The sequence below is a fragment of the Heteronotia binoei genome, chromosome 5, assembly GCF_032191835.1.
Source record: "Heteronotia binoei isolate CCM8104 ecotype False Entrance Well chromosome 5, APGP_CSIRO_Hbin_v1, whole genome shotgun sequence".
In the NCBI taxonomy this organism is placed as follows: Eukaryota; Metazoa; Chordata; class Lepidosauria; order Squamata; family Gekkonidae; genus Heteronotia; species Heteronotia binoei.
Window position 1 is genome coordinate 20773242 of NC_083227.1, and position 21960 is coordinate 20795201.

General features: G+C 44.6%; 1 protein-coding gene across 1 annotated transcript in view; it reads left to right on the forward strand.

Annotated features, from left to right (window-relative positions):
- LOC132571818 (uncharacterized) overlaps positions 1-20783 on the forward strand; it is a 51954-nt gene extending 31171 nt beyond the window's left edge. The window contains exons 6-9 of the mRNA XM_060238611.1: positions 2015-2096; positions 7876-8002; positions 13329-13415; positions 16275-20783. Of these exons, the coding sequence (XP_060094594.1) occupies positions 2015-2096; positions 7876-8002; positions 13329-13415; positions 16275-20029 (4051 nt within the window). The 3' untranslated portion in view covers positions 20030-20783. The remainder of the gene's footprint in view (positions 1-2014; positions 2097-7875; positions 8003-13328; positions 13416-16274) is intronic.
- Positions 20784-21960: the final 1177 nt, after the last annotated feature.

Here is a 21960-nt window from a genome sequence, read left to right on the forward strand (position 1 = left end):
TCTGGAAATCAATGTAAGAGGGTTCAGTAAAAGACAGCCCACCTGGTAAAATAATAATAATAATATTTTATTTATATCCCGCCCTCCCCGCCGAAGCAGGCTCAGGGCGGCTAACAACATTTCATACAATACAATATACAATGGGTATTAAAACAACATTAATCTTAAAACATTCTAATTATAAACTAAAATCGACATTTCTGGTGCTATTCTATCAGCGAATATGAAGGCAAGTCACTTTGAGCAAGTCCTTTGATCATTCAATAGGCAAAGGCCATCTTAAAAAGGATGGTCTTGCAGGCCCTGCGGAACTGTTCAAGGCTCCGCAGGGCCCGCACTTCTTCCGGGAGCTGGTTCCAGAGGGGTGGTGCCGCAATAGAGAAGGCCCGTGTGTGAGTGTTCTGGAGTCTTGCCTCCTTTGGCCCGGGGATAGTCAGCTGGTTCTTCCCCGCTGACCTCAGCGCTCTCTGGGGTTCATATGGGAAGAGACGGTCCCTTAGGTAGACAGGTCCTCGGCCATAAAAGAAAGGGAAGTCTGAATGGACAGTCAGAAAGTAACTCTCCTTACTAACACTGCTATCCAGTAGCTTGGTGTATGCACAGACCTAGAAAATGCCACTTTTTATAAAACGCTGACTAGTTAAGTGATTTTATAGTAATCAAAATAGCTTGAAACAAAGAAAGGAAATCTTTGGATGCAGGCGTAAAAAGCCTTAGAACAGGGGTGTCAAACATGCAGCCTGGTGACTGAATCAGGCCCCCCAGAGGACTCCTATCAGCCCCCCAAGCAACTGGCTGTCATCTACTTCTTTCTCCCTCTCTCTTGCTTCCTCCTGCATAACAGCTTGCTACAGAGCAAAACCTCTGTTTCCTCCATTAGATGAGGGGGCGGGGGGAGGCAGAGCTTGGTTTGCCAGGCTCTCTCAATTGCACAGCAGAGCTACTGAGCCAAGCCTTTCTTCCTTCTGTTAGCTGAGGCTCCTCCCCCTCCCAGTTTTCTGGGAAAGTAAGGAAAGAGCCAGAGCTTCCTTTGCCTAGTTCACTGGATCCCACGGGAGAGATACAAAGAAAGCACCTTTAAGACCAACAACTGCTAATGTTTTAAGCATGTTTTATTTTTAAGTTTGTGTCCTTTTTAAAATTTATATCTCTGCTACCTAATCTTAAATAGGAACACACGTGGCCTAGCCCAGCAAGGTCTCACTTATGTCAGATCTGGCCTTCATAACAAATTAGTTCGACAACCCTGCCTTAGAAGTTTTTCGGGGATGGGGTATATTAATTGGAAACATTTTAATGCCACCTTTTCATCTGATCAGGGCCCCCAAGGTGGGGCACATTTGAACCGTTAAAACATTTGAGTCATTAAAAACAAAATAATTCAGCACCAGAACCAGGTATTGGGCATATGCCAAACGAAACAGAAAAAAACCTTCACCTGCTGGCAAAACACAGTGATAGAGGAGTTCCAGGGCTTTGGTGCATTACTGAGGAAGCCCTTTCATGGGCGACTAACCATCTGGCCTCAGATGGTGGGGAGGGTCTCTGAGAATGGCTGGAGTGAACTGGGAAATTCATATGAAATAAGATGGTCCTTCTGGTATATTAATCCCAGGCTGTTACAAGATTAGCCTACAAGCACCTTGAACTGAGCCTGGTCGCAAATTGAAAGCCAGCGTAGTTGGAACCAGTGTTCCCTCTAAACTGAGTTAGTGTGAGCTAGCTCACAGTTTTTTAGCCACCAGCAGCTCACATATTTTTGTCTTTGATAAATGGCCCCAGAGGAAACTAATTTATGTAGTAGCTCACAACTTTAATGCCAGTAGCTCACGAAGCAGAATTCTTGCTCACAAGACTCCACAGCTTAGAGGGAGTAGTGGTTGGAAGGAACCACTCTTTTGGGTGGTGGGGAGGGAAAGCAAGAGGGTTGCTGATAAAAAGAGAGAGAGAAATGCATGCGCAGAAGTAAAAAAAAAGATTTCACAACCTCTTTCTTTCTCCCCCTTCCAGGCAGCAGTGAAAGGCTACCCTTGACGCCTTCTCCGCCATTTCCTTTGTGTGGTGAAAGGAAAAGAGCTGCCATGGAGTCATCTCAGGTACAGGGGTGGTGGTGGGGTGTCACTGGGCTGATGTGCAGAGAATGGCAGGGCTGCCTCCTCAGAGGATCAGGCTCCTTACACTTGGTTCTGGAGGATCTATCACGGCTGCCCACTAGAAATGATCACATCCTGTGTGGGATTGTGAAGTCTGCAAAAAATCAGAACACTACATAGCACAGTAACATTTAATTATCAATTTAAAACCCAAGTGACAACCCATGTTCCCTCTAAGCTGTGGGGTCTTGTGAGCAAAAATTCTACTTTGTGAGCTACTGGCATTAAAGTTGCAAGCGACTGGCATTAAAGTTGTGAGCTGCTGCATAAATTGTTGTGCTCTGGGGTCATCCTTCCTGAGCTAAGTCAAAAATGTGTTGAGCTGGAGGCTGAAAATCTGTGAGCTAGCTCACGCTAACTCAGCTTAGAGGGAACACTGGTGACAACACACTGCAGATTAAACAATAGGTTAGGGGTGGCCAAACTTGTTAACGTAAGAGCTACATAGAATAAATGTCAGATGTCACAAGATATGAACATCAGATGTTTGAGTGCTGCACGGAAGGAATGGAGCAAGGGAAGGAATAGATGGGGGAAGGGAGGAGGGTGTTGGCGTATTCGCTCCTATGCTCTGGATTTGTGAGGCTTAATGATAGACAGCACACTGACTTGTGCTAACTATTTACATTTATTTAGAAATATACAAGTTGATAGTTGTTCTGGTTTACACTGGACAAAGTGCTTCGCCAGACGCCACGTTTGAGAGCAGAGGAAACACTGTACAGGCTCTTCCCAGTTATATACATATGGCTGTACACAAGCACCAATCAGCACACAGTGCTGAGTCATCCTGCAGAGGCACAAGTACACTGGACAGAGTATTTAGCACCTGCTAAAGGAAGCTGTCAGGAACTGTCACAGATCAGGAGCTGTCATTTGCGTTAGACGCCAGCCTGAAGTCTTACTGGCAAGCATATGCTGACAGAGGGAAGGAGAGGTTGAAAGAAATCCACTTTATCTTTAAATGCATTCTCCAAGCTGCCAGTTGGCTTGGCTTGGAGAAGTGATCTGAAGATACTAATGCCTTCTCCAAGCCAGTCAGTGGGACAGTGGGGGCTTTGGGAGCCACACAGTATCTGTGAAAGAGCCACACGTGACTCCTGATCTGCTGTTTGGCCACCCCTGCAATAGATACATCAATCTGTTCCTTCTCTCCAGCATCTTGCATAAAGTTGCCTCCATGCCAATCAAGATAAATGCATCCTGTTGTCATTATAGATGGGATTTTTATACTTGGCCATTCTCCTGTTGTAGACCAAAAATGGCTATATCAGGGGAGGCCAAACTGTGCCTGGGAGCTACATGAGCTCTTTCGCACATATTGTGTGGCTCTCAAGTTCCCCAATGTCCTGTTAGCCAACTTGAAAATGGCTTTTTTTCTCTTTAAATCACTTCTCCAAGCCAAGCCAGGTAGCAGCTTGGAGAATGCATTTAAAGTTCAAGTTGATTTATTTCTGCCTCTCTCTCCCTCCATTTGTCTTCCTTCCTTCCTTCCTTCCTTCCTTCCTTCCTTCCTTCCTTCCTTCCTTCCTTCCTTCCTTCCTTCCTTCCTTCCTTCCTTCCTTCCTTCCTTCCTTCCTTCCTTCGGCTCTCAAACATCTGGCACTTATTCTATGTGGCTCTTACATTAAGCAAGTTTGGCCACCCCTGGGCTATATCATCCTCCTCTTCTCCATTTTATCCTCACAAGAGCCCTGTGAGGTAGGACAAAGATTACCAAGCAAGCTTCCTTGACAGAGTGTGGATTTGAATTTGAGTCTCCTAGAGCCTAGTATGACATTGTAACCACGACACCACGTTTTGATTCCTCCTCCCCACCCCCAGTACGGACTTCTGGGACTGGGAATATGTGGATTCTTCTATGATGCTCTAGGGAATCTTTTCCCACATTAGTCCCAGACACTCCTTGTGCAGATCTGGTAATTTGGGGCAACAGAAATCACACAGAACCATAGAATTGCAGAGTTGGAAGGGGCTTCCAGAACTGCATACAATACTCCAGGTGTGGCTTGACCAATGCAGTGTACAGCAGGACTATAATCTTCCAATTTGGATGTTATGCCTCTGTTGATGCCCTCTACGATCGCATTAGCCCTTTTTGTTGCTGCATCATACTGGTGGCTCATATTTACCTTATGGTCTATATCTTACAATACAAGGTGGGAATACCTTAGTGGACAGGTGGCGGCAGCTTCCTTGTAATTTCAGTGTCATTTGGCTGAAATGGTGTCATTTGGCCATAACTCAGCTGTACTGTTCCTCTTTGTAATCTATTGACCATGCTAGAATTCAGGCATGAATATCATTATTTCTAAAACTGGAGCTGTTTGGTCTCTGCATCCATAAATAGTCTCCTGCCTTGGCCTGCCTTCCAAAAGTATAAGCCAGGAGCTCCTGCTTAGTTTCTTCATGCAGGAGATACAGCTGAAGGGTCAGGCTGACAGACTGCCATTCTCGTAGGCATTTCCCAGAATGCACCTGCTTCTCGGGTGTTTGTGTGTCTTGTGGCAGTTCCGACGCTCACAGTATCAGTGCAGTTAGTTCACACTTACACTTCTTCCCTGTCGTGGATCTGTCTGTTCACATTCACATTGGGGGTTGACTTTTTTTTTTTTGCTTTTTTATTGTTATGTTTTTGTGCATGCGCTGAAGCACTTAAGAACATAAGAGAAGGCATGTTGGATCGAGTCAATGGCCCATCCAGTGCAACACTCAGTGGCCAAAAAAACAGGTGCCATCAGGAGGTCCACCAGTGGGGCCAGAACACTAGAAGCCCTCCCACTGTTGCCCCTCTCCCGAAGCACCGAGAATACAGAGTATCACTGCTCCAGACAGAGCTCCCACAATATGCTGTGGCTAATAGCCAGTGATGGACCTCTGCTCCATATGTTTATCCAATCTCCTCTTGAAGCTGGCTATGCTTGTAGCTGCCACCACTTCCTAAGGCAATAAATTCCATGTATGAATCACCCTTTGGGTGAAGAAGGACTTCCTTTTATCTGTTCTAACCTAACTCTTCAGCAATTTCATTGAGCGTTCAGTAGCCTCAAGGGGGCTGTGCAATCCCTGTTAAAGTACATCCCCTGCCCATCACACTTACAAATAAGGGTTGTTCCTGGTGAATGTGGCTTGCTCCTTATTGGTTGCCTCTTTTCCCACATTTGAATGGTCTCTCTGATTGCCATGCCCCCCTCAATTTTGAATGCCTTTATCTCATGTGCATCCGGTACATAGCTCTAGAGGTGCACCTAGAGCCCTTTTGACACCTAGACTGGCAGTTCTTTAAACAACCCCGCCATACATAAGAACATAAATTGTTGAGGTCAGGGCACAAGTGGGTTTAACTCCTGGTGAACTCAGTGGGGTTTACGCTCAAGTAACAAAATTGTCGAGGTCAGGGCACAAGTGGGCTTAACCCCTGGTGAACTCAGTGGGGTTTATGCTCAGGTAAGCATGTGTGGAGAGTGAGCACTTCCAGGATGAGCCTGCCCCAGTCTCCAGCTCTTATGCCCTTTCTTGCGGGAGAGACTCCATGGCCGGGGACCTGTTTATGGGACTGCCTCTTCTCATGTTCCCCAGAGAGCACTGCATTTGAGAGCTCAAAATCTGCTCTCCATCCCTGGACCAAGGGAGGCCAGGCTGAATTCCACCAGATCCAGGTGTCAGACACTGGAAAAATACTGTAATGAAATGCTCAGCTTAAATGAATGTGATGAAATGCTTAGCTTAACTAACTCCATTTCCTAACCTATATTACTAACTCTGGGAAGAGACCTTGCATATCAAAGTAGGAACCTAGTTGTTACTAACACTGGTGTGAATTCCTGTCTCTGGAACTAACAAAGGCAATTCCCCTTTGAAGATAAAATGCCTCCGGGGATGGCGGTTTGGCCATTCCTGTGAGATCAAGGACCACAAGGAGATAAGAGAAAGTTACTGTGTGAAAAATAGCACTGCATACTAAAGTGCTTGGGAATGTAGTTTTGTTTAGAAACCTTTGATGTGCAATTCCTTAAAGTAACTCCTCACTGGTAAAATTGTATCACTTCCAATCTTTCCACGCTCAGAAACTATGAACTCTCAAATAAAGCCTTAAACTTTGTAATGAATGAAGTCTGGTTGATTTGAAGTTCCATTGTCTGACACCAGGGCCTTCTCTGTGGCAGCGCCTGCACTATGGAACACCCTCCTGGAGGTTATAAGGGCCCTGCGGGATCTTTCCCAATTCCGCAGGGCCCTAAAACTTTGACTTGCTTACAGCATCTGAGACAGGAGTGAGCTGTCACATTTACCAGCAACTGAGTAATACCATCTATAAGAAACTGTGTAACATCTTCTAGGACCCACCAACAGGTGTAACGAAATTTTGAAAGAACTAATTTGAAATGGAATTGCCTGCTGAAGAATGTTTTTGAAATTCGCCTGCTTATTTTTGAGTAGCACCACTGTGTTTGTATTTTAATAATTTTAAAATTTTTTAGTCCTGTACTGTTTTTAGATGGTACTTGATTTGTTAGCTGCCCTGAGCCCTCTTGCGGAGAGGGTGGGATTTAAATGTAAGATAAATAAATAAATAATGAAAGCCCCCTCCTCGCTTTGCTCTGCAGCACTTCCAGCTTTGTGCAGAGTGTTGGCATTGGCTGCTCTCCCAAGAGAAGCTCTGCGTTCATGCACCCACCCCCTCTAGATGGGTTTTTGGCCAAACAATATTCTTTCATGCTTCCATGAGGGCCAAGGGCTCCAGGCTTTTGACATGACATAGTCTCATTGTGCCCCTTGAAACTGCCAGTGCATGCATAAAATTATATGAACATATGAAGCTGCCTTGTACTGAATCAGACCCTGGGTCCATCAAAGTCAGTATTGTCTACTCAGACCGGCAGCGGCCTTCCAGAGTCTCAAGCTGAGGTTTTTCACGCCTATTTGCCTGGACCCTTTTTAGTTGGAGATGTCAGAGACTGAACCTGGGATCTGCTTACCAAGCAGATGCTGTACCACTGAGCCATCGTCCCTCCCTTAAATCGACTGGGACAATGGACAATGATTGACTGCTGATGTTGGGTCTCCCAATGGGACTGAGCACTTCCAGCACAATGCAAATACATATTTTTAGACGTTTGCTGCCCAAACCCACCCTTTCTGTGGCTTCCCCTTCTCAGTACACTGTAAGGACATCCTTAATGAGGAAGGTTGTGGTCAGGCGCATTGACTGTCCTTTGCCATCCTTTTACAGTTCTGGGAAGGGTTTCTGGGTGGGTTTGAGGCAGCAGTCCGCAAGGTGGAAAAAATGTTCAAATTCCAAGCAAGAAGCTATCTTGCAGTTTCATTCCACCAAAAAAAAAAAAAAGTATGGCAAAAACTACTTTAGAAAAAATGCGGGGTGGAGATGAGGAAAGACTGGGAGAGCATGAGGGCGTTAGCAGGGTTGTCTGGACAGAAAGGGGAAATGGTAATATTGGGAAATGAAAATAGAACATTAAGGCAATCTGGAAAATGCCTTAGAAGCCTGTGGTGACAGCAGTGAGAAAGGGGACTGAGTGGGATAAAGGTTAGAGGGTGAAGAAGTCTTCGTTGGGATCTAGCAAACTAACACCAGCAAAGTGAGTGCTTCATTCTGCATGGGGGGAAAACCATGGGGCTCTTTTCCCACAGTTTTAAATATCCGTGTTTAGATTTTCTCTAGGCTTTCCAGTGATATAAAAATGCTTCCTCCTTCTTCTAGGGTTGGGTGTCTTTTGAAGAGGTGGCTGTGTATTTCACCAAGGGGGAGTGGATCCTGCTGAGCTCTGACCAGATTGCTCTGTACAAGGAAGTTATGCTGGAGAATTTTGGGAACATGGCCTCCCTGGGTAAGGATTCTCTTCTCTGTGGCTTCCCCTTCTCAGTACGCTTGGTACATGGTGGCTAAAAAGGCAAATGCAACTTTGGGCTGTATCAACAGAAATATTTGATGAGGTTTCTGGGTGAGTCTGAATTGTTGGGGACACCTTTGAGAGGCGTGGAACACCTCATTATTATCTTGTTATGGGCCAAACATTGACCATCAATAATAGCTGTGGTGTGTTGTGGGGTGAGCACTGGAGAGCCAGTTAATAGGTGCCTTAATAAAGGGAAGAGCCCCATGGCACAGACTGGTAAGCTGCAATATTGCAGTCCAAGCTCTGCTTATGACCTGAAACCTGCTGAGAGAGAGCAGAGCAACTCTGAGGTAAGCTGAGACAGCTGGGGAAGTTGCTGAGAATGCCTGAGTTTGGTGACTGCTGAAAATTCTGAGTTGTGGTTGCTGGAGAACTGCTGTGTGTTTGGTTGAGTGGGCTGAAGGTGATTGAAGGTGAATGGTGCTGATTGATTAGGAGTGGCTGTGTTCCCCACCCTCTTTGCATTGTTAAGCTGCGCCTTGCCAGAGAGCTAAAGGACTCTTGCCCTGTGGCTCTTAGCCTGGGAGCTCTGTAAGGACCAGGAACCCAGATCCCTAATTTCCTTGTGCTCCCAATAAGGTAGGTTGACCCTCCAGAAGGGGAGCCACATAAACAAACAGGGTTTAAAGGGGACTGTATATTTTTGAAAAAAGCTATCATGAAGGTAGAATGCCAGAAGGGGGGTGGGAGCTTTCCAATGTTTTTCACTGAGTGCCACATGTATGACTATCTGCCCACAGGACAGAAGTCTTGGGTGTGTGCTCGATGCAAGGAGCTTCTGGTCCTCAGGGAACGAGTTCGTACCCTTGAGGTCAAGGTGACTGACCTGAAGAAGCAGAGGCAGTCAGTTAGGCACTCGGGGAAGACTCTCAGGGGCGTACTAGATGAGCCCTGCTCTGAACGTGGCAGCCCCGTTGCTGCCAGGGAGCATGAAGGTCGAGAGGAAACAGGGCACCGTGCTGCAGATAAGGGGAATGCGTGCTCAGAAGGGACCTCTTCTTCAGTTGGTGAACGGGAATCCTTTCGCGCCAAGGAACCATCCCTGGGCGGGGAGAGAGGAGGGGTCTTGGTAGTTGGTGATTCGATCCTTACGCAAGTAGACAGCTGGGTGGCAAAACCGTGTACTGACCGTATGGTGACTTGCCTGCCTGGTGTGAAGGTAGCGGACATTACGCATGTAGTAGATAGGCTGATAGACAGTGCTGGGAAGGAGCCAGTGGTTGTGGTGCATGTTTGCACCAATGATGTGGGGAAATGCAGTCGTGAGGCCCTGGAGGAAAAATTTAAGCTGCTAGGCGGGAGACTTAAGGCCAGGACCTCCAAGGTAGCCTTCTCAGAAGTGCTACCTGTTCCACGTGCAGGGCTGGAGAGACAGGCACAAATTAGAAGTCTCAATGTGTGGATGAGACGATGGTGTAAGGAGGAAGGGTTTAAGTTTGTTAGGCACTGGGATGCTTTCTGGAACAAGTGGGAGCTGTACAAAAGAGACGGTCTCCACTTGTCGCCAGATGGAACCAGGCTGCTGGCGCTTAAAATCAAAAAGGTGGCAGAGCAGTTTTTAAACTAAATCTTGGGGGAAAGCTGACAGGAGATGAAATGTCTCTGGTTCGGGAGGACTCATCTCAAAGAGATGAAGGGTTAGCTGTTACTTTTCTACCGGGTAATGGATCAGAGTTGTCCACTGAGATGGTGACAAATGGTATGGACTGTCTGCCAAAGTCTCGAGGCGGCAGGAGGAAGGTTGCGGGCCTAGCTTGCCTGGGAAATTATAGATGTTTGTATGCAAATGCAAGAAGTGTTCAAAGTAAAATTGGTGAGTTGGAATGTTTAGTGTTGGAAGAAAACACAGACATTGTAGGAATTTCAGAAACTTGGTGGAATGAGGAGAATCAGTGGGACACGGTGATTCCTGGATATAAGTTATATTGGAAGGATAGGGAGGGAAGGGTTGGATGTGGGGTGGCTCTGTATGTCAGAGAGGGTCCAGCAAGACTGAGGTCAGAGAATTAGATTCCCTTCTAGAAATGCTTTGGGTTGAAATGGAGGGCCCAAAAGAAAATTTAACTATGGGAGTTTGTTATCGCCCACCAAATCAAAAGATAGGATGATTATAATATGATGGAAGGCTTAAAGATAGCGGCTAAACATAAAAACTGTGTCGTAATAGGTGATTTTAACTACCCGCAGATTGATTGGGTCAATATGTGTTCTGGTAGAGAGAAAGAGATTGAGTTTCTTGATGCTCTCAATGACTGTGCTATGGAGCAGATGGTCTCAGAACCTACCAGGGGTGGGGCGATCCTGGATTTGATCCTAAGTAATGCCCAAGACTTGGTGAGAGATGTAAAAGTGATCACACCGCTTGGGAGCAGTGACCATAACATTATTGATTTCACCATTTGTATAAATAGAGAGTTGCCCAAAAGACTGGCACAACTACGTTTAACTTTAAAAGGGGTAAATTCTCTGAGATGAGGAGGTATGTGAAGAGGAAACTGAAAGAAACTAAACAGTCAAAACCTTGAGGAAGCTTGGAGGCTATTTAAAACTACAATCCTAGAAGCTCAGATAAAATATATACCACAAGTTAGGAAAGGCACAAACAGGTATAAGAAAAGGCCTGCATGGTTAACAAACAAAGTAATGGAAGCTGTAAAAGGTAAGAAGGACTCCTTTAAGTGGTGGAAAGCTAGTCCAAGTGAGATTAATAAAAGGGAACACAGGCTGCGGCAAATCAAATGCAAAACTGTGATCAGGCAGGCAAAAAGGGACTATGAGGAGCATATTGCAAAAAACATAAAGACCAACAATAAAAATTTCTTCAAATATATTAGAAGCAGGAAACCAGCCAAGGAGGCAGTGGGGCCCTTGGATGACCAAGGGGTAAAAGGATTACTGAAGGACGGTAGGGAAATGGCTGAGAAGCTGAATGCATTTTTTGCCTCCATCTTCACTGTGGAAGATGAGAAGTGTTTGGCTGCTCCAGAACCACTAATTTTGGAAGGGGTGTTAAAAGACCTGAGTCAGATTGAGGTGACAAGAGAGAAGGTCCTACAACTGATAAATGAATTAAAAACTAATAAGTCACCAGGTCCGGATGGCATACATCCAAGAGTTCTGAAGGAACTCAAAGTTGAACTTGTGGATCTTCTTTAAAAAATATGTAATCTTTCATTGAAATCTGCCTCCGTTCCTGAGGGCTGGAAGGTAGCAAATGTCACCCCCATCTTTAAAAAGGGTTCCAGAGGAGATCCGGGAAATTACAGGCCAGTCAGTCTGACTTCAATACCGGGAAAGTTGGTAGAAACCATTATCAAGGACAGAATGAGTAGGCACATTGATGAACACAGGTTATTGAGGAAGACTCAGCATGGGTTCTATAAGGGAAGATCTTGCCTCACTAACCTGTTACAGTTCTTTGAGGGGGTGAACAAACATGTGGACAAAGGAGACCCAATAGATGTTGTTTACCTTGACTTCCAGAAAGCTTTTGATAAAGTTCCTCATCAAAGGCTCTTTAGAAAGCTCAAGAGTCATGGAGTAAAAGGACCAGTCCTCTTGTGGATCAAAAACTGGCTAATTAATAGGAAGCAGAGAATGAATATAAATGGGCAGTCTTCGCAGTGGAGGACGGTAAGCAGTGGGGCTCGGTATTGGGCTCGGTATTGGGTCCCATGCTCTTTAACTTGTTCATAAATGATTTGGAGTTGGGAGTGAGCAGTGAAGTGGCCAAGTTTGCAGATGACACTAAATGGTTCAGGGTGGTGAGAACCAGAGAGGATTGTGAGGAACTCCAAAGGGATCTGTTGAGGCTGGGTGAGTGGGCGTCAACGTGGCAGATGAGGTTCAGTGTGGCCAAGTGCAAAGTAATGCACATTGGGGCCAAGAATCCCAGCTACAAATACAAGTTAATGGGGTGTGAACTGGCAGAGACTGTCCAAGAGAGAGATCTTGGGGTCGTGGTAGATAACTCACTGAAAATGTCAAGACAGTGTGCGATTGCAATAAAAAAGGCCAACACCATGCTGGGAATTATTAGGAAGGGAATTGAAAACAAATCAGCCAGTATCATAATGCCCCTGTATAAATCGATGGTGCGGTCTCATTTGGAATACTGTGTGCAATTCTGGTCACCGCACCTCAAAAAGGATATTATAGCATTGGAAAAAGTGTAGAAAAGGGCAACTAAAATGATTAAAGGTTTGGAACACTTTCCCTATGAAGAAAGGTTAAAACGCTTGGGGCTCTTTAGCTTGGAGAAATGTTGACTGCGGGGTGACATGGTAGAGGTTTACAAGATAAAGCATGGGATGGAGAAAGTAGAGAAAGAAGTACTTTTTCTCCCTTTCTCACATCTCATGGGCATTCGATGAAATTGCTGAGCAGTTGGGTTAAAATGGATAAAAGGAAGTACTTCTTCACCCAAAGGGTGATTAACATGTGGAATTCACTGCCACAGGAGGTGGTGGTGGCTACAAGCATAGACAGCTTCAAGAGGGGGTTAGATAAAAATATGGCGCAGAGGTCCATCAGTGGGTATTAGCCACAGTGTGTATATGTGTGTGTGTGTGTGTGTATAATTTTTTTGGCCACTGTGTGACACAGAGTGTTGGACTGGATGGGACATTGGCCTGATCCAACATGGCTTCTCTTATGTTCTTATCCCGTTGGAAGCTGGGTTCAGGTAGCCAGCTCAGGGTTGACTCAACCTTCCATCCTTCCGAGGTCGGTCAAATGAGTACCCAGCTTGCTGGGGGGAAAGTGTAGATGACTTGGGAAGGCAATGGCAAACCACTCCATAAAAAGTCTGCCGTGAAAACGTTGTGAAAGCAATGTCACCCCAGAGTCGAAAACGACTGGTGCTTGCACAGGCTACCTTTAATAGAGGAGTGGAGGAGTTCCCATGCATATTGGGTCTCTGCCTGTTGGAATGACATTTTATTGTATTTGAGTTGCTAGAAGATAGAGTCACTCATCTCTGTGGCTTTGGATGGTCTTGGAATCCAGGGAAGTGTTAAAATGTTGTACCCTGGGGGCGGGGTGGTGGTGCTGTTGGGGTAAGAACATTCCTGGCTTCCCTTCTGTTTCTTAGTTCCCATATGGGCAAACAGTGGGTGCCAAAACCAGGCAGATCAGTTGTGGTCTAGCTGCCATAGTTGTGGAGGGACAGAGTCAAGGTGGCTTCAGACTGCCGAATACTTAGATTTGTTTGCACACAGAAGAGCCATAATTGTTGTTTTGTTTCCTCCTGAAAAAGGACTTGCAGTTGGGAAGCCTGACCTCATATCCTGGCTAGAGGAAGAGCTCTCGTTCCATGACTGTGATGAAAAGGAGAAATTGGCAGGTAGGTGCCCAAGTCTGTAAGGAGAGTCTCTAATGTCTTAGAGGTCTGGAGTTCCTTCCACGGGTTGATGGGTTTCTATCAAGTTATTCTAGCATAGGAAAGAGGACGACACCAGACACCAAGACAGAAAAAAAGGGGGGGGGGGAATATGTCAGTGTACAGAGGGGAAACAAGACATTCCCATTTTATCAATACATTTTTTTTCTAATGCACCATCAGCTTTTTCTTATTCTTTTTTTGTTTAGTTTCTTTTAGGGCAGAACAATCTGACGGCCTCAGATTGTGCCCAAAACATCTCTTATTTCTCACAGCAAGAATTTTTCCTAATAGTTGCTTCTGGTGAAAGATGCTTGGATAGACTATAAAACTGGGTGCATTTTTAAAGGGTTATTAACTGCGTTGGGTCTTGAATTGCCCGGGAGACAGGCTGGTATATAAATAACTTAATAAACCAATAAAAAAGATGTACACCTTGAAGAGATGAAGCTGCCTTCTGCAAAGCCAGGCCACTGTTCAATCCAGCCAAGTATTTTCCATTCTGGCTGGCAGGAGCACTCAGGCAAGGATAGTTTTTTTTATTATTTGTTTGTTTTATTACACTGATATCCCACCCTACCCTGCAAACAGGCTCAAGCGGTTCCCACCCCTCACACATATGTTCACAGGGCCGGCGCCAGACTTCCTAGCACCCTAGGCCCTGCCCCCACCTCAGGCAGACCTGCGCTGCCCTGCTCTCGGCTTCCCGGGTCTCAGTTTCAAAGCCGAGAGTGGCAGAGCGGGGTGTGCTCTCCTCTGAGCCTGCCTTCCCTTGCAAGGTGAGAGTGGCCAGGTGGGGCGCGCTGTCCTCCAAGCCCACCCCTCACAAGGGAAGGCGGGCTTGGAGGAGTGTGCTGACACCCCACCCAGCTGCTTTCGCCTTCAAGGCCATGCAGGGTGCGCTCTCCTCCAAGCTCGCCTTCCCTACGTGGCCTACTCCCAAATGCCGGCCCTGTATATTCATGTGATTTATAGTCTGCTTTTTTCAATGAGACTGAAGGTGGATTAGACAGTGTAAGCTAATACAGTGAATGGGACAAGCCATCTAATAAGCCATGCAAACAGACTAGGGTCACAGCAGTCTGAAAAAGGCATTAAAAGAAATGACCTAAAGCAACCCCAGACAGCACTCAGGTGAACATAGTTTTTTTCCATCGAAAGGACAGCATTGAAAATGAGTCATTGTGGGACAGAGGAAGGGGAGCAGTCCAGGTTGGAGGGGAGGCCTAGAGCTGAAATGGATGCAGCCCAGTCTCTGGAGAAACAGCTGGCCCCGTGGAAAGCAAGAGTGCTGCTCCTTTGAGTGGCAACAGAGGATTTGGGGCTGCTGCTTTCCCCACTTCTAGTAGCACTGGAAGTGAAGGTGCAGGTCATCTCTGCAGTTAGGGACTTTTTTGGAACAATCAGGAAGCAGCAGGGCTTTTTTTGTAGAAAAAGCCCAGCAGGAACTTATTTGCATATTAGGCCACACCTCCTGCCACCAAGACAGCCGGAACTGCATTCCTTTGCATTGCTGCTCAAAAAAAAAAGCCCTGGGAAGCAGAATAATGTTTCAGAGTATGGACTTGTTGAAGTGGCCTTAGTGGAAGGACATTTGGGTGTATTTTGGTTTTCTTTTTGTGGAGCAAGCAGGAGGAGCCCAGCCCTTCACGGGGGGGGGGGGGGCGGTGTCTCTTGAGCTCCACTCAGCTAAGGTTGGACTTGACTTGATATGTGTCCCTCCCATTCTTCGCTTTTTCAAGGTGGAGACCCAAGTTTTATTTCTCAGTTGAGAGGTGCAGGGCTGAATGTTTCAGGAGATATTGTCATTTATTTGTCATAGGGGCAAGAGAATGCAATTTGTATTATCAAGTTTCCCAGGTTAATCAGCAGAACTATACCTAAAGAAGGGCTCACTGGCTTTCTTTTGGGGCAGTTCATCTGACATTTATTTATTCACAAAGTTTTTACCCTGCCTTTCTGCTCTCACAAGGGCCACCAAGGCAGTCAACAAATTAAAACAAACGTAAGGAAATCACATTTTAAAAGACTCAAAGCTAACACCCCCCCCAAAAGCACATATCATTAAAATAATAAAAAAAAACCACCAGAGCTAAAATACATACAAAAATGTAAAACAACCATTAAAGCATCAGAAAGGCTAGGTAACCAGTTGAAGCTGGTAAAAGGCACTCTTGGCCACACCTGCCACCTGCTTATCCAGCAGTGCAACTTGCTCCAAGAGCACCCCCCAGACTACAGACCTGTACTTTCAAGGAGATTGCAAGCCCATGCAGAATGAGAGACACCTTAAAATCCAGGCCAAACCTTCCATCTTTTTGGGATTCAGCTTCAGTTTACATCAGAGAAGCATCAGACCTTTAGTTCACATCTGAGAAGTGTCTCTCTGCTAATAAGGGGAATGGCAAAACCTATTCTGTTAATTGATGGCAACACCCAGGGCTTTTTCTGAGCAGGAATGCACAGGAACGCATTTAGGACTGGCTTGGTGTCAGAGGATGTGACCTAATATGCAAATGAGTTTCTGCTGAGCCTTTTCTACAAAAAAGCCCTGTGAAACAATAGTGATGTCAGGGGGTGTGGCCTAATATGCAAATAAGCTCCTGCTGGACCTTTTTTTTACAACAAAAGACCTGGCAACACATAATCAGGGAATAGAATCTAATATGGCACAAATCCACGCTCTCCACCAAGTCTTTCAGGTGTATACAAATACCATGCTTTTCTATTCTTGCATTCTCAACAGCAGTTAATTTAGTTCATTCCCTAATTCTCAAGCCCTATTTCTTTCCAGTGTTTGTGACGGGTTTCTTTTTTTTTCAGCAGGAGATGAATGGGGGCCAATGAATGAAACCAAACCATTAATGGAGAAAAAAGATGTATATACAGATGTAAAAGACAACATTGAATATTATGATATCCCGATCAAGGAGGAAGGAAAATACTCTCTTAAAGAGAAGAATCATTGCAATTTTTTACAAGGTGATAATTTGCATGAAGTTCCACTACATCAAAAACTATATAGAAGACAAAGTTGGAATGAGGGAAATGAAATTGAGGAAAAACCAGACACTGATATGCATTGGAATATCCATAACAGAAAGAAAATATTTAAGTGCCTGGACTGTGGAAAAGGCTTTGGATGCAAGGCTAAGGTAACTTCCCATCAAAGAATTCACACTGGGGAGAAACCATATAAATGCCTGGAGTGTGAGAAAAGCTTCAGCCAGAAAGTATATCTTACTTTCCATCAAAGTATTCATACTGGGGAGAAACAATATAAATGTCAGGAATGTGGGAAAGGTTTCAATCAGAGAGGGAACCTTACTTCCCATCAAAGAATTCACACTGGAGAGAAACCATATATGTGCCTGGAGTGTGGGAAAAGCTTCCGTCAGAGTGGAAGCCTCACTGTCCATCGAAGAATTCACACTGGGGAGAAGCCATATAAATGCCTGGCGTGTGGAAAAGCCTTCAGCCAGAAAGGATACCTTACTTTCCATCAAACAGTTCATACAGGAGAGAAACGATATAAATGCCAGGAGTGTGGGAAAAGTTTCAGTCAGAGAGGAACCCTTACTTCCCATCAAGGGATCCACACCATGGATAAAAAACATAAATGCCTGGAGTGTGGAAAAAGCTTCAGTCACAGTGGAAGTCTCACTTTCCATCAAAGAATTCACACTGGGGAGAAAAAATATAAATGCTTGGAGTGTGGAAAAAGCTTCCGTCAGCGTGGAAACCTTACTTCCCATCAAAGAATTCACACCGGGGAAAAACCATATAAATGCCTGGAGTGTGGGAAAAGTTTTCGTCACAGTGGAAGCCTCACTGTCCATCAAAGAATTCACACTGGGGAGAAACCATATAAATGCCTGGAGTGCGGGAAAGCCTTCAGCCAGAAAGGATACCTTACTTTCCATCTAAATATTCATACTGGCGAGAAACCATATAAATGTCTGAAGTGTGGGAAAGGTTTCAATCAAAGAAGAAACCTTACTTCCCATGAAGCGATTCACACCATGGAGAAAAAACATAAATGCCCGGAGTGTGGAAAAAGCTTCCGTCACAGTGGTAGCCTCATTGTCCATCAAAGAATTCACACTGGGGAGAAACCATATAAATGCCTCGTGTGTGGAAAAGGCTTCAGTCAGAAAGCATACCTTACTTTCCATCAAAGTATCCATACAGGGGAAAAGCCATATAAATGTCTGGAATGTGGAAAAGCTTTCATTCAGAGAGGAAGCCTTACTTCCCATCTAAGAATTCACACTGGGGAGAAACCATATAAATGCCTGGAGTGTGGGAAAAGCTTCCGTCACAGTGGAAGCCTCACTGTTCATCGAAGAATTCACACTGGGGAGAAACCATATAAATGCCTGGATTGTGGGAAAAGCTTCAGCCAGAAAGGATACCTTAAATTTCATAGAAGTATTCACACTGGGGAAAAACCATATAAATGCCTGGAGTGTGGGAAAGGTTTCAGTCAGAGAGGAAACCTCACTTCCCATCAAAGGATTCACACCGGAGAGGAAAAATATCAATGCCTGGTGTGTGGAAAAAGCTTCAGTCACAGTGGAAGCCTTATCTTCCATCAACGAATTCACACCAGAGAGAAAAAATATAAATGCCTGGAGTGTGGAAAAACTTTCCATCAGAGTGGAAACCTTACTTCTCATCAAAGAATTCACACTGGGGAGAAACCATATAAATGCGTGGAGTGTGGAAAAGGCTTCCGTCAGAGTGGAAGCCTTACAGTCCATAGAAGAATTCACAGTGGGGAGAAACCATATAAATGCCTGGAGTGTGGGAAAGCCTTCAGTCAGAAAGGATATCTTACTTTCCATCGAAGTATTCATACTGGGGAGAAACAATATAAATGCCCACAGTGCGGAAAAGGTTTCAGTCAAAGAGGAAACCTTACTTCCCATCAAGGGATTCACACCACAGAGAGAAAACATAAATGTGTGGAATGTGGAAAAGGCTTTAGTCAAAGTGGAAGCCTCAGTTTCCATCAAAGAATTCACTCTGGGGAGAAAAAATATAAATGCCTGAAGTGTGGGAAAAGCTTTTATCATAGTGGAAGCCTCACTGTCCACCAAAGAATTCACACTGGAGAGAAACCATATAAATGCCTGCAGTGTGGGAAAACTTTCAGCCAAAAAGGTTACCTTACTATCCATCAAAGTATTCATACTGGAGGGAAACAATATAAATGCCCAGAGTGTGGGAAAGGTTTCACTCAGAGAGGAAACCTTACTTCCCATCGAAGAATTCATACTGGAGAGAAACCATATACATGCCTGGAGTGTGGAAAAAGCTTCCGTCAGAGTGGAAGCCTCAATGTCCATAGAAGAATTCACAGTGGGGAGAAACCATATAAATGCCTAGAGTGTGGAAAAACCTTCAGCCAGAAAGGATACCTTACTTTCCATCAAACTATTCATACCGGGGAGAAGCGATATAAATGCCCAGAGTGTGGGAAAGGTTTCAGTCAGAGAGGAAGCCTTACTTCCCATCAAAGAACTCACACTAGGGAGAAGAACCATAAATGTCTGGAGTGTGGAAAAAGCTTCAGTCACAGTGGAAGCCTCACTTTCCATCAAAGAATTCACACAGGGGAAAAAAAATATAAATGTTTGGTGTGTGGAAAAAGCTTTTGTCAGAGTGGAAACCTTACTTCTCATCAAAGAATTCACACTGGTGAGAAACCATATAAATGCCTGGAGTGTGGGAAAAGCTTTCGTCACAGTGGAAGCCTCACTGTCCATCGAAGAATTCACACTGGGGAGAAACCATATAAATGCCTGGAGTGTGGGAAAGCCTTCAGTCAGAAAGGATACCTTACTTTCCATCAAAGTATTCATACTGGAGAGAGACGATATAAATGCCCAGAGTGTGGGAAGGGTTTCAGTCACAGAGGAAACCTTACTTCCCATCAAGGGATTCACACCAGGGAGAAAAAGCATAAATGCCTGGAATGCGGAAAAGGCTTTAGTCACAGTGGAGGCCTCAGTTTCCATCAAAAAATTCACTCTGGGGAGAAAAAATATAAATGCCTGAAGTGTGGGAAGAGCTTCTATCACAGTGGAAGCCTCACTGTCCACCAAAGAATTCACACCGGGGAGAAACCATATAAATGCCTGGAGTGTGGGAAAACCTTCAGCCAGAAAGGATACCTAACTATCCATCAAAGTATTCATACTGGATGGAAACCATATAAATGCCCAGAGTGTGGGAAAGGTTTCACTCAGAGAGGAAACCTTACTTCCCATCGAAGAATTCACACTGGAGAGAAACCATATACATGCCTGGAGTGTGGAAAAAGCTTCCGTCAGAGTGGAAGCCTCAATGTCCATAGAAGAATTCATAGCGGGGAGAAACCATATAAATGCCTAGAGTGTGGGAAAGCCTTCAGCCAGAAAGGATACCTTAATTTCCATCAAACTATTCATACTGGGGAGAAACGATATAAATGCCCAGAGTGTGGAAAGGGTTTCAGTCAAAGAGGAAACCTTACTTCCCATAAAAAAATTCACACCAGAGAGAAACCATATAAAAAGCAGAAAACCATGTGAAAGGTGGGAAAAGCTTCCACCAGAATGGAAACCTTACTTTCCATCAAAAAATGCACACTGGGGAGAAGCAAATATATATGCTTAGGTTCTTAAAAAACCTTCAGCCACAATAGAATACACAAAGGAGAAGAAAAAATACATAACTTCCTTTACTCCGAAATATGTTTCAGCTGGGAAAAAAATTCAGTGGAAAATGCTTCTGTCACAGTGGAATCCTGATTTCCCATCAAAGAATTGACACAGAAATGAAACAGTATGAAATAGTGGCATATGGGAAGATGTATCATCAAAGTGGACATTCATCCAACAGTTTCCCCAAAGAGAAAAAAGTATAAATGCTGGAGTATGGAATAAGCTTTCATCACAGTGGAAGCTTCACTTCCCACCTCCACACACGGGAGAAACCATATAAATACTTAGAGAGACTTGAGAAACCTTCTTCTAGTGGATACCTTATTTCCCATTGAAATATTTACTCTGGGGAGAAATAATATAAATGCTAGGAGTGAGGAGAAAACTTCCATAACAGTGAAAGCCTCACTTTCCATCAAGCACACAAGAGAGAAACCATATGAATGCTTAGAGAGGAGGGAAAGCTTAGAGAGGGGGGAAAGTTGCAGTGGAAGCCTTACTTTCTATCAAAGAATTCATGGAGCTGGGAAACCATCAGAATGCTTGGTGTGTGGAAAAATGTTACATCAAATAAATTGGCTTACAAAATGGAAAGCAATGCAATAAAACAGTGCAAAACTAATAATGTATGCCATAATTCAGTATAATTAATTTAAAAGGTTTCAGAGATTAGCTGCCAGCTCCTGAGACATTAAAAAAACTCACAAATAATGTGAATACATAAGGATATGTTCAATCTACAAAATATTGTCTCTTACGAATGAAATTTCTACAGAAAAGGTATCAAAAGGTTTGCTCTGGAGAGCTAGCTGTGCTTGTATGTATTCTTGCCATGATCTAAATGCTATAGGTTAAAGCTAGAAAAAGCAAAAGTGAAATGAGGAGAGCAGAGTACTGTGCTATGAATGCTGTACCCATAGAAGATTAAAAATTGTCTGTTCAAGTTGATATGAAATGTGGTCTCCCTCCCAGATTGTTTGAATACCATTTTGGATTGATTTTTTTTTTTGCCTTGAGGAGGTGTCTTTGTATGTGGGTCAGCAGGGGTGGAATTCTAGCAGGAGCTCCTTTGCATATTAGGCCACACACCCCTGATGTAGCCAATCCTCCAAGAGCTTACAAGAAAGAGCCTTGTAAGCTCTTGGAGGATTGGCTATATCAGTGGTGTGTGGCCTAATATGCAAAGGAGTTCCTGCTAGAATTCCACCCCTGTGGGTTAGGATACCTTTTCTATGGAAATTTCATTCATAAGAGATAATATTTTGTAGACTGAATATATTGTTATGTATTCACAGTATTTGCGAGTATTTTTGAGGCTGGTTGGTCACAGAAATCTAGATTTTGGTCCCCCCCCCACTTCTATCTGTGATTCTCATTTGGGTTGCCTTAGCTCTTGAGACCTGATCAGCCTCCTTATAGGTACACTGGTGTGGCTGTACTACAATGCTGCCCCTGATGGTACTCCATAGACATTCTGTGGGGGAAGAGGAACCGTATGCACCACTCACCAAGACCCAGATTGCACAGAGTGAATGGGCCAGAGTCTTTAACGATCCTGACCACACCCACCAAGCACAGATCTGAGCCCAGTGAGTGGCAGAAAGGGACACAACTAGGCCCCACCTACCATATGACCATAGCTAGGCCCCACCTACCATATGACCATAGGAAAAACCCAGGAACTGTACAACCAGAACACAAGCTGTGATGTCAGCAACACTACAGCATGCCCCACATAGGGTTGCCAACTTATTGATGGGGCTTGTCCTCCTGGAATTACATCTTGTCACCTTACCATA